Below are 12,985 nucleotides of genomic sequence, written 5' to 3'. Positions count from 1 at the left end.
GGTAGCATTGTAATGAACAGCTATTCTTTGCAGACTCTCCATTAGGAAAAGCTTAGTCTGGAATTTTGATGGCATCTTGGACATTCCTGAAGATTTCCCCCATAGTGGGAGTGCTAGGAACACGGGTTTTTTTAGTAATTACCATGTACTAATTCTGCTTCATACTGTTTTAATCTTTTGCCTTGCAATGTTGGTAACTTGGTTCAGAATTTAAGACTATGAAATCCATGTAGTTAGGATATTTGTTTTGGATATTGTTTTCTTGGAGTTAGTGTAGAGCAGAATTTTTTCTCCCTTACTGTAATACCATGTACATCTTGGGAATGATTCCTGCTCTTCACAAGCAGGCTTAAAAGTGGGTTTTACAGAGTTGTTGCATGTATGTTTCAGCTTGTGAGGGTTATTGACAAATTGGATCTCGAAGAAGCATAGGCCACTATAAATGGCAATAATAGTTGCTGCATGATCACAGTGAATGGCTGCAGTAGCCTTCAGTAAGGATGACCTGCTTTACAAGTTTGTGATGAAATTTTAAACTATGTATATACATAGTTTCTTTTTCTTCAAATAAACCAGACCTATGTACTAAGGATGGAAGAATTATTTGTAAATTATTAGTTTGAACTTCAGTTTATTAAACTGTAAATAAATAATTGTTAAAATAGTTGTATTTTCTTTTTTTTCCCAGCTGTAGCCGAAGTGAAACTTCGTGATGATCAGTATACCCTTGACCACATGCGTGCTTTTGGCATGTATAACTATCTTCACCTTGATTCTTGGTCCCAGGATAATGTCTACTATGTTGATCAATTTGGAAGGGTTATGAATCTGTCAGTGACTCTGGTAAGAATCGACTTTTAAGAAACTTACTGAATTTGAAAGGGTAGGGGGTAGATAAGATAGAAAATATGGTGAGGAGGATTCAAATGCAAAAACTGCAGGAGGTTATTGCCAGGAAGGCAGATAAATTAGCAAAAAAGCAGTTGAACGGGAAAGATTAAAGGATTTTAAGTGAAGTTTCTGACATATTTTTGTTAATAGTGTTGCATTAGCATGGAAACAGTATTGCATCTGCTTCTGTTCTGGGGAAGATAGACATATGGTGACAAGCTGAAGAAGAGAGTAGACACTTCTTTTCTACTTGCCAGCTGTTTCTCTCCTATGTTACTTAATCTTTGTCTTTTTGCTAGTTTGAAAATGCAGCCATTGCAGATATAAGGCGGGAAAGAAGCTATATGCGTTAGAATTAGAAATGAAAGCCTTTATACACTAACAGGTTAGTCTAGGCATCGCTCGTTGCAGGCTGAAAGATGCTGGTGGTCCTGCACAGACTTGTACTTGTACTGGCCTTCATTGCTCTGACTGACTACACTTCATTTTCAGGTTTGGAAAGGAAAGTATCCTTTGTCATGCTGCCAAGGAATTTGACTTGTAACCCTGTGGGACACAGGAAAACGCAGGGCGATGTGTGGTTTTTGAGAGAACGTAGCTTACTCTGTGCAAGGTTCTGGGAGTGGAAATTGCTAGGCCAGGGCTAAGCTGAGAGAAATCCTGAAATGGTAGTTCTAGATTTTCCAGGAAATACAGGTTTCCAGAGGATGGTAGGCTGAGAACTGGAGCTGCAAAATAGTTCCTTTGCTTTTCATAGAGCATACAGGCAGTTGGAGCCTTTGGCAGACTCTTGCTGAGATAGAATAATCTGGGACTTCTTCCAAATCTTTTGAGATCATCTGGATTCCCAGTAAGAACATCTGAAAGAAAGGAGATTGTCAGGGAAGGCCTTCTATGAACAGTGGCTTGTCACAATCTCATTTTTTGTGTTTTTTTTTTTCCTTGCAGTTGGTTAACCTCGGCTGGCTGCCAGACACTTACCCAGGTGCTCTGTCACTCCCCTCCCCAGCAGAATGGGTAGAAAATAGGGCAGAGAATGTTGTGGGTTGAGATAAAAACAGGAAGATCGCTTACCAATTACTGTCACAGGCAAAACAGACTCAACCTGGGGGAAATTAATTTATTGCCATTTAAAAATAGAGTCAGACGACGGGAAACAAAGCCATACAAATCTCCTGCCAGGAGCTTGCTCTGGCTCAGGCTTTCCATGGGCTGCAGTGCGGATATCGGCCCCTCTGTGGTCCTTCGTGGTTCCCCATGATGTTCTCCGAGGGCTACAGGCAGACCTCTGCCCCCCACCAGCACCTTGGTGAGAGGCTCAGCTGTGCCCTGTGTTGAGTTCATTTGAGCCAGCGGGAAGTGGCCGTGTGTGACACAGGGCAGCCCTGGCCCCTCCTCGCAGAGACCACCTCCGCAGCCCCCACTGCCAGCACAGCACGGGTGCCCAGCACATTCCTTTATCAGGAGGGCACCAAAGTGTGTAAGTTTCTTAGCAGATAGACTGGATAAAGGATTTTACAACAGGCAGTAATTTGCATTTTTATGTGCAGTAAATTGACGTAATAAATATTCTTCCCTAGAACTGGTGGGCCCGTTGGAATCTTCAAGAAAATGGCACTTGATTAATATCTTGTCACATGTTTTAGTTCCACAGGACTGTGAAATAAATATCTGCCATCTTGTGCCCTAATGTGCAATACAGTGCTGTTCTGCAAACGAAACATATTTGCATATGTATAGCAAGGAATGTGCATTCAGAAGCATCAGCAAGGTGTCTCATTACAAATGTGCCTGGTGATGTATTAGTCAAATGCGTACTACAAATAATATTGTTTCCAGGCAAGTAGAGTTTGCAAGTTAGCAACAGCCACAATTCAAATTAATGTTGGTCTTCTTTAAAACAGAAGATGAAACAGGTTACCATCCTTATCCTAAATCCAAAGTGAAGGAACATAGAGGCTTTTTAACAGGTTATCTAACATGTTATTTCCAGTTGTGCTTCCTGTTTCTGTTGCAGCTTTTATTCTAGTATGGCAGTGTGTTAGTTATCCATCAGCTTAGGTGTTTAAAAATGTCATCTGTGAAGGCAAAGAGCATAGATAATACCTCGCCAGTTGCTCAAAATCAAGCATTTGGAAAAGAATCAACATGAGCAGTTTTTCTAAGACAATGGATGGGTATTCAGGTGTTTTTTTAATACCAGACTGAGAAAGTTGTTACCCTAACTTGACTGGAAATCCTGTATGACATCTTTAACACTTTCCTGTTACAGGTGTCAGGCTTCTTTTGTGCAATAAGCCCGCATCAATACTTTGTTTTAAAGACCCAATGGCTAGTGTAGCGACAGGGTTACTGAATTGCGTTTTTTGGGGTTCTGGGGTTTTTTGCGTCTGCCTTGACTTTGTTTAATTGCTTGATGCTTGCAGTACCAGAATATAGCTTCTTGTACCTGCGTACTGGCTCCTTATCCTGAGCTGGCTTGGTTTGCCTGACTTTGCCTGTGGAGGAACTGTTTGCTCAAAATTTCTATAAAAATTTAAAACTTGGGCTGCTTAAAAGGCTCAAACTCAGGGTTGGTGTCATAGGCAGGTGAGGCACATGAGCTGCTGAAAGGAAAGAGGATGTTGTAGTAGTGCAAGTATCCAGATGAAACGTGGCATAGACGAACAGAATGACAGAGGCCGAAAGGAAGCAGTGTGCTCTCAGGAGGAATAGAAGTGGGCAGAGCTAGAATTAAAGGCCAGTGGAAGAGATAAGAGAGAGACTTGGGAGTGAAAAATAGTTAAACAAAGGAAGAATTTTTGTAGAAAAGTGAAGGGAGATGAAGAACTGGGTCTGAGGAGAAGCTGTGTCTAGTTTTTTCTTAAAGAAACTGTGTTGCTGTCATTTAAACTGAATTACAGTGAGTAAATGCTGTTAAAATGACCATAGTTGTCTTAGCCAGTTCTTACTGGCATCATACCTAACTGTTGTGTCTCAGCATTCCCTCCTACTCCTGATGTAGGCAGTTACTGTTAACCCCTGTTCACCAGCTGGTGAACAGAGAAACAGTAAGTCAAAAAGCAATCTGACACAGAAGTGTTTGAGGACAGGTTTTGTTTCAGCTTCAAGTAGGTTCATCCTTTTCATCACCAGACTAAGATTAGAGACCGTTCTAATAAAAGCCTGCAGTTAAACTGGTGAACAGAAGGGTTGTGAATAAGAGCATTTCCTTTCCTGCCTATTGAGAGGGGAGCTTCGTAATGTGTAATGAAGATTATTTTTCACTTTTTTCAGGAGATATATTGAGTCCTGACGTTCCTGCTCAGTGCTGATAAATCTGCTTCGGGCTTTAGAAGATTAAATACTTGATAGTTGATAATTTATTTTTTTCAGAAAATTACATCCAATTATTTGAAGATTACTGTTAAGATTCCCTTGAATCAAAAAATGATTCAAAAAGTATGGTCTTCTGTAATGTTATGTGGTATAGCCCTGTAAATCACTGTTAACAGGGCTCATGTCTCATCTTTCCGTGATAAGATGCATGGGATTTTGTTTTTTTTTTTTCCCCCCCCTAGGCAACAGTAGTCATGCAACTTGCTAGTTACAGTGAAAAATGAAACACTTTTATTATAGAAAATAGTGCCTTTCAATGAAGCCTTCAAACAAGCTTCTGGGATATTCAGAGGTTACTTCAACTCACAAAAGGGAGATAAATTGCAATCCTGAGCAGGCAATAGTGCTGCTGGCATTCTGCAAGCCAAATAATGGGCGGAGAGTTACAAAGCCTTATTCAGCAAAGGCAAGGCTGTATGTAAGAGCGAAGGCACAAGATGAAGAGTAATCCCTAGAAGATATCCTGGAAGACATGCCTTTGTACTTAATGACAACAATTGGAAATCCGATTTACAGCATGAAAGCAGTTTCTTCTGTTAGAATGAGCAGGAAATGAAGAAGGCAATGCTGAGCTAAAGTAGGAGTTCTGAGAACAATTACTAGAAATATAGGTGAGATTGGTAATCTGACATTCATTTTGCACTATTATTCAGTAAGGCTGATTTGTGTAAAGTTTATACAACAGGAAATACTGGGTTTTTCCTTTTTTTTTATATAATCCATATATCTTTATTGTTCAGTGGAGAACTGTATCCTCTGTGCACTTTGTTCCCTGTAGTGTCTCTGTTTATTCATGCTTAAAAGCTGTCTGTGCTTATAGTTTAGCTTAAAAACAAAAAATAAGATTGCAGTATGCCACTGATACAGTATGCTAAATAAATTTATCCTCAAGTGTAGTATAGTCATAATGTGATGGAAAAGTTATTTGCACTATGAATTAGTACAGTTTTTCTTTGCTCACTAATCATACTTGTTACTACTCTAACTTACTGGAAAAGTAACCCCTCTAGGAAAGCTGAGAAATGATAGGTCATCTTGGTCCAGGTGTGTAGGAGAATAGGCTAAAATTCTTTTTAATTTAGAAGGGTGTTTTTATGAACTGGTTTGGGTACAATTCTGTGTCTTTCATTTCTTTTAAAGTCTCCACATTTTTGCTGGGACTAGAATTATTTGAGGTAAGTGATTAATTATATGCGAATGCTAGGGGAAAAGAAGTGAAAAGCCTTTTTGAATGCACAATGTAATTAGTGCTGTAAAATTGAGTGCTGGAATATCAATTATAGAACACTCATGTTTTCAGTAAGTAGAAAAATGACTAAATTCCACCACTTTTTCCACATATGTGGGAATGATGCTTGCTGCCCACTTTTTTCCAAATATGCTCAACTGCACAAAGAAACTGGTGAATTGCTACTGAAATTATTATTAATTTGTCTGTACCGCTTACCAAAATTGATAAATACTTCATAAAGTCTTAGTGTGTGACTGTTTGCTTATAGGACACTGCCCTACAAAAACCAAGAGAAGTTTTCAGGCTGCCTACAGAGTTGACAGCTTGTGATAATCGCCTTTGTGCCTCAGTACACTTCTCATCTTCCATGTGGGTTACCCTTTCTGATGGTACAGGAAGACTGTATTTAATTAAATCAGGCAAGCGTGGAAGTGGTGCATCTGAAAAGTGGGAGGTAGGTCTTGCAATAACATATTTAGGAATTATACATTTAACAAATAATTCTTATTCTTCCATTTCTTGTGAGAATTGCAGGTGTGTATAATGTTGTGAAGAATTAAGCTTTAAATCGTAACTCTGCATTGCTGATAATATAAAAATAATTTATTTTTATACTAATGACTAAATGAATGATTTCTTTATGCACAAAATATTGAAAATTCAAGAGTTTGAAAGGGAACAGCCTTTTGACTGAAGAAGAATCTAAGCAAAAGTGAGTGTTTCTAAATAGGTGGCTAAGTGCTTGTCTAGCTGAAATTTCTCTAAAAACCATTTCACCTTTCCCTTCCCTATTCATATGTGTCTCTCTAGGATTTTTTCCCCCCATCTTTTATTGTTTGCTATTTCAACTGGCCTGTGGAATAATATTTTTTTTTTTTAAAGTCTGAAATTATTGTCAACCAAGCTAAAAGCTAATTTAGTTTTTAAGTTAGGAGATTCCTGGTTTGTGTGATTTTTGTCTGTGTGGGTATAATTGTGCTTGAAATATTCACCATTTAATTTTCCCCATCTTAAAAATGCATCCACAGAGACTAGAATAAAACTTAAACAAAACTTCGGATTAAAAAGCTTTGATAAGTAACCCTGAAGGTTACCTGCAGAGCAGGTGTAATGTAAGAAATATTATTTCCATCTCTCTAGTAGGGAAAATCTTCATAGTGTGCACTTAGCTCTGGGAAGTTATTGATGCTTAATATTTTCACCTGAAATTGTTGGTTGTAACTGCAGTATGTTTTTATGTTTATTGTGATTCAGTTGTATACATAATGAATTCTTTTAAAGAGTCTTGATAAGCAGCATTTTTTGTATCCACATCAAAGCGATCTTACTGCACTAATAGTGGTTATTGTGCTTGGACACAGCAAGTATAAGTTATATTTCTACATGAGCTACTGAGTCTCATGGGCTGGGGTTAGTTCCTCTTTATTCATCAAAGACAGATCTGGTATAAAGCTCCCACATTTGTCATCCATTTTTGTTATTAGAAGGCAGTTTCCTAAACAATCAAGGAGTCGTTAGTATTGGCAGGAACATAAGTATATGTCCTGAAGTGGAAGGTTTCAGCATGGTCGATTAGCTCTTTCCCCTGTGGCTTTTGACATAGTGACTAAGAAATTGGTCATCCTGTTCTGCAGGCGGTTGGTAATAAATACCAACTGTTTTTATTCTGTTCTGTGGGACAATGCTAATACATAAATAAGTTACACTGGAGTTGTCAGTGTACCAAAAACATGAGATTTGTATGTTGAGGTTCTGTCACCATTTAAATTCACTTTTTGAGTATTCAGAGTGCCCTGTGGGTTACCGTGATGTTTAACATCCCACCCCCATAAACCCTCAAACCTTCTCAGGTTTCAGGAGCAACAGTTGGATTGAGCCTGTATTCACTGAGCCACTAGGGTTTGAATTCCTTGTCTTTTATTCTTTTGTTTTCCTGTGTTAACGTTCCAGCAAATGAAGACTGCTCTATTTCTTCTTTTCTGATTCGTTTTGGTCTTGTCTTCTTGGGGTTTTTGCTGAATGAGTACTTTTTTAAGAAGAGCTGAGATACGTAGTTTTTAGAATCAAACCTTCCAGCTATATGTACAAAGCGACAAGATGTGCAGTCCTTCCGTATGAAATTATTTCCTGTATACAGTGGTGCTTATTAGCCTTTCAATATGACAGTAATATTTACATATGCAGCCTACCTAGTCCCATCCAAATATGGATGGACTTTTCCAAACCATGTACATAAACATTCAAAGCCTTCTAATTCTAGGTCCTTCTAAACATGAGTATTAAATTCCTTCGTTTAGTTACAGGTTTGTTTTTTACTCCACGTCATAAAGATTTTGTAATAGAGATGGCAAATTGAATCTCTTTGTAAGGATAGCAGCCAAATAATGAGAGCGCCCTCCCCTCGGTGTGGGTTGATGATTAAACCCTGGCAGCAACGCACTGGACCTTTTTATCTTGTTTGCACGTCAAAGTCTACAAAGGTTTTCAGGGTGTTAAGGTGTCTAGAGAAGTAGTGAGGGCCTTGGTGAAATGATGAAATATTTTCATCCTGAGCGTGAGACTTTCCCCAGTTGGTAGGCTGTGTCTATGGGTCCTGTTCTGTTCCTCAGTTGTTGTACCTCTGCTTATTGCAGTAGTAAACAGCCATAAGGCAGATGGTTTTGTGGATCTTTGTGCTTTGTGTAATGGTCCCTTACAATGATTTTATAATATCAACAATAGTAATTGAAAGCACTTCAGAACAGTGGCTTGATAGCCGAGGAGGGAGGAACCAGAAATACGTGACATTCGTGGATTCATGTTGGCAGAGAGGTTTGTGGGAAGCAAACTTGAACTGATTTGACATTCACTGAAGCCTTTCACTGCTTTCTGAGAAAGAGCAACACTTCCAGTTCTACCTGACTGACTTCTTACTACAATTATGTCTTCTAGATTGTGTTTAATGAAGAACTAGGAAGTCCATTTGTTATAGCACACAGTGTTTCATTTATAAAATCTGGCAGGCATTCAGTAGCTGTGTTGCTGCTTAGGGTAGAAAAAGATGAATTGGACGCAAAAGGAAGCGGATTTCACATTACCTTGGAATGGGTTACAATTGCAGAGATAAGCAAAGAGGGTAAGTGTTTCACATTTATATTACTGGTGAGTAATGTGTAAAAAAAATCCTGCTTTTAGTGTTTTGTATGAGAAGTTGATTGTACCTCAGCTTCTGATATTTCCTTTCCACAGAACTTCAACTTGGATTTTACATAAGCAATTTTTTATTTTACATTTTGAGATCAAGTTATTGGTTGTAGACTTAAATTCTGACAAACATTTGGAAGGCAGGAAGAAGTAAAGTTTTATACGTATGTAGTTGATGTAATTGGAAAACAAGATTAACTTTACTTTGTGACATTACGAAATGCAGTTCCTGTTTAGCTTGATCTTGTACAATGAAGGTTATAGAGAACTATTTCTTACTAATGTCTGTTACGCTCTTCAAAATGTTGTACAGATGGATATGGGGTTTTGTTTGGTTATGTTTTGGGTTTTCTGTTGTTTTAGCTTGCAGTTAACAGTGTGGTGGGGTTGGAATTAGTATGAGATAAACACATTAACTGTAGCATGAAAAGTAAATACTCCGTATTCTAGGTTTTCCTGCAATAAAAGAGCATTAAGTTATTCAGTTAATTTTATACCAACACATTCAAGACATATTAGTGTATTAATACATACTAATTAATGTCTCATCCTAATAAAGTTTGGCAAAAGGAAATTTATCTGTTCAGTATGACCGTATATATTCAGGTTAAATATCAACAAGAGGAAGAAACCTCTGAACATTACTGTTCAGATTACATCACATTATATCTTGTAAGAAAAACTGAATCAATAATGCTGCCAGTCTCGAACTGCAGACCATTGCTTAAAGAGAGCACTAACACAGACTTGTATTATATTTTATAATACTCTATCTTTCCATAAGCAAATTATTTTTTAAAGTGTGTTTTTTGTAACTTAAGACAAGTGTTCACGGAATGAAACTTTTTCCATAAAAATGGATTTAAAAATCTTTCCAAAAAACTCATCAGTTCTCCAGCACTTCCAAGTAACACACAAAATTTTTGTAGTTACAGTCAGCAGATATGTAAATAACAAGATTTAAAGCACGCTTTAATTATGAAGAGAGAAATACATTTTGGTTTCTTTTAAATAAACATTTTGCAAATCTGAGTGATGTATGACCCAGCTGTTTTGAGGAGTTGCAATACTTTACATCCTCCTTTATCAGCAGGCAATTGCTATGCTTAACTTTTCTTGAAGCTCTGCCTGTGGGTGCAGTTTATCAAATCAGATGGTAGTAAAAATAAGAAGATAGTCAACAAGCCATTTCTCAAATTACCAAAATCTATGCTTCATTAAAGCAAAGCCTTGAAACATAGTTATGTTTCTTGACACCAACAACTGAGAGTCTCTGACATGTCTGTTTGGCTACAGAGCGATCATGCCTACCACTGTTGTGTTACCAAAGAACAAAAAATGGAAACATGAAAATAAATCAGAATGGAAGCAATGGTTAGGTCTGTTCACGTCTTGTATGGTACTTCAGAGGGCTGTGACGGAGGTATAATCTGTCAAAGTTTGTTGTTTTCTTTAATCGAATTGTTTGGGTTTTTTGCTAAAAATCCATTTGTAAAATCTGTTATTCAGAAGTTCATCAATTACTGAGAACTCTGTGGGCAGTATGATTCTAACGGAAAAAGAATAAATGTTGTGCTAGAATGTGTCACCTTACTGGTGTTTTGAGTCATCAGTGCTTGTGTGTTTGGGAGCAGAGCAGGGAATGGCATGGTCCTTGATGCTGGTAGCTTAACATCTGGGAAGATGGGCATTTTCCATTAGGAATAGTGTTACCACTAGCAATTTCATTACTTCTCAAGTTTTTACAGCAGCTCAAAAAGTATTTGGAAAGTTGTTTGTACAGAGGCTGTGAGTGGTTTTGTGAATTGCTGGGCTAGCTGTGATCAACAAAGACATCATAAGAAAAAGGGGCAATGTTAGGTTAATTTTAGGGTCTATTTATGTAACAAACTCATTGGAAAACAGAAGAGAAATTTCTTTTTGAACTACAGTACTGGGATTTAACTGGTAGGATTGCTTAGTATTTTTAAGTGTAACGAGATTCTCATATAATAATTTATCTTCTAGAAAAATATTAGTGGTTTTTTTTTTTTTATAGGTGATCATAGATATGAAATCTTTAAAAGGAGAGTTTTACAAGGCAAATCAGTCCCCCATTATGCAGCAATAGAGCCAAATGGGGATGGTCTAATGATTGTTTCCTACAAACCATTCAAATTTATGCAAGATAAAGATGAAAAATTAGAAGAAAATGATGATGATGCAAAAGCAACAAATGAAAAGAAAGGTAAGATTTATCTGGCAGATTATGATAGGTTGCTCTCTCTTTTGGCTTAGGAAATAGCTTGTCAGTTTAACATCTGTTTGGAAACTCTAGCAATAAATGTTTATCTTAATATCTACCTTCCATATTTCTTTTTTTTTTTTTTAAGTACAGATGGGCTTTTTTTGTTTGTTTGTTTTCACCCTCAGAAGTTGCATTGTGCATAAACCTATATGAGAAGCTTTTTTGGATAGAATCATAGAGTCCTTCCAGAGTCACAGTTACTGACATGAAGCTTAGATCAATGAAATCTTATATTGTATTGTTACAACTTGAGAGCTTCCAAAGGGTCTGTCCATACTTTTCCTCTCAATAGGTCACATGTACAAGATGGCTCTTTAGAAAAAGAATGCATCTGTATTTGTGTCTGCGACCAACTGTGCACCACCCAGTCATGCTGCTATAGCCTTCCTTTTCTGTAAACTTTTCTCTTAAAAGGCCACTTCCTGTAGAAAGGTAGTAATCAAGATAGACATCAGGCAGATTCTAGACCCAGGACTAAAAGTCAGTCGTTACCTCTGGGCAGGCAGTTTTGTTTCGTCTCCATCAACTGGGGCAGATGTAGTCTACTTGGTCTTCTGAAATTCTGTTGAATAGTTGTTCTGCCAATGGACGGGGTCAGCGCAAGGGACACAGGCACCAACTTAAAGAATTGAGCTTATCTTTACTTATGGTTAAAGCAATAACAATAAAATGATATTTAACAGTAAGATAAAAGACTTCTGGCAAAATAGGGAAGAAAAAAATATTCACTTCTCTGGCATATACTTCTGAGCATGCAGTAGCTTGTCAGTATCACTGTACCTGACGTCTCTTCAACCAAATTATTAATCATTAATGTTTCAGTGTATTTAAGTTACATTTTGGTTACCAATTTTGTAATGCTCCAGTAAACTTAAAGTTAATGCCCATTGTATAACTCCGTCAGCATATTTGAATATAGACATGAATATAAATTGCTCTCCAAAGGAGGGACACAAATGAACTTGACTGCTTAAAGAAGTTGCTGCATTTTATAACCGGAATGTATGTTATGTAAATTATTCAGAGTAAAAGTTATTTTCTGCTCTTCTGCAAACTTGTACTTCATCTCTCCCAGCATTGCATTCTGTGGAATCCAGGACAGCATTTGTAATCTTGTTTGTATTTTTCTGCATGTTTCCCATTCCAGACCCTCTCTATTACTGGCAGCAGACTGAAGAAGATGTGACAATAACAGTTCACATTCCTCAAGACATCACTAAGGATGACATAAAAGTACGCTTTTCCCCTGAGAACATATATGTTACGCTGAAAGACCAGCCTCCTTTGCTGGAAGGAAAACTCTATTCATCTGTGGACCATGAAAGCTGCACGTGGATAATTAGAGAGAACAAAAGGTGTTGTATGTGGTTTTTAGTTTTCCTATTGATAGGAACTGATTTCAAAGTGTATACCATATCTCTAACTTCTGGCCCCTCTGGGAATGGACTCATTTAATGCTACAGCTTGCCTCCTTCCTTAAAAGAATCCATCTCCTCTGCTGACAGTAGTTCACTGGCTCTTGCAATGCTGTCTCACAATACAGGTTCTTTAGCTAGCTGTGAAAGTAATCCCCTCCACTTATGTAGCTTTTAAGCAAGCAACTGTGACCAGCTATTTTCTGTAACAATGTAGAATAGCCTTTCCAAAATAAAAGAATTTATTATTTCAGAAAAAGAGGCATTATGTATAACTGTCTGTACTGACAGCTATTCCTGTATCAGACCAGGAAGATTGAGAGTTTCTGCTACTTGGCTGTGAAGCAGAGCTCTTTGCAGCCTTAGGGATATGTTGGTGCTCCTAATGTTACCTTCCTCACGCTGTTTTCACATGCTTTGCCTGTGTTTGTTGGCAGCCAAAGTTAGTGTCCTGTTCTAATACTGTCTGTTGCCTTTCTAAAACAATATTTGGTTATCTGAGCTACTGGAGATTACCCCTGTCTTGGTGTCAGGACCACCACCACCACGTGGTCGCAACACCGCCTCCCCCCCCCACTCCCCTCCCGGTAAGATGGGGAC

The 12,985-nt window shown here is 37.9% G+C and overlaps 1 protein-coding gene across 1 annotated transcript; it reads left to right on the top strand.

Annotated features, from left to right (window-relative positions):
• Positions 1–696: 696 nt before the first annotated feature.
• Positions 697–12,330, top strand: LOC104457931 (nudC domain-containing protein 1-like; the record flags this gene model as incomplete). Its single annotated transcript, XM_010081782.1, has 5 exons — positions 697–843; positions 5,769–5,954; positions 8,432–8,615; positions 10,722–10,910; positions 12,118–12,330. Coding segments are annotated over exons 1-5 (880 nt in total), but the record flags the coding sequence as incomplete, so codon positions are not given.
• Between the last annotated feature and the right edge of the window lie 655 nt (positions 12,331–12,985).

The sequence above is a fragment of the Pterocles gutturalis genome, unplaced genomic scaffold (assembly GCF_000699245.1).
Source record: "Pterocles gutturalis isolate BGI_N339 unplaced genomic scaffold, ASM69924v1 scaffold50909, whole genome shotgun sequence".
NCBI classification, from domain to species: Eukaryota; Metazoa; Chordata; class Aves; order Pterocliformes; family Pteroclidae; genus Pterocles; species Pterocles gutturalis.
Note: the sequence above shows the minus strand (reverse complement) of the source record. Positions and strands in the feature narration are given on the sequence as shown.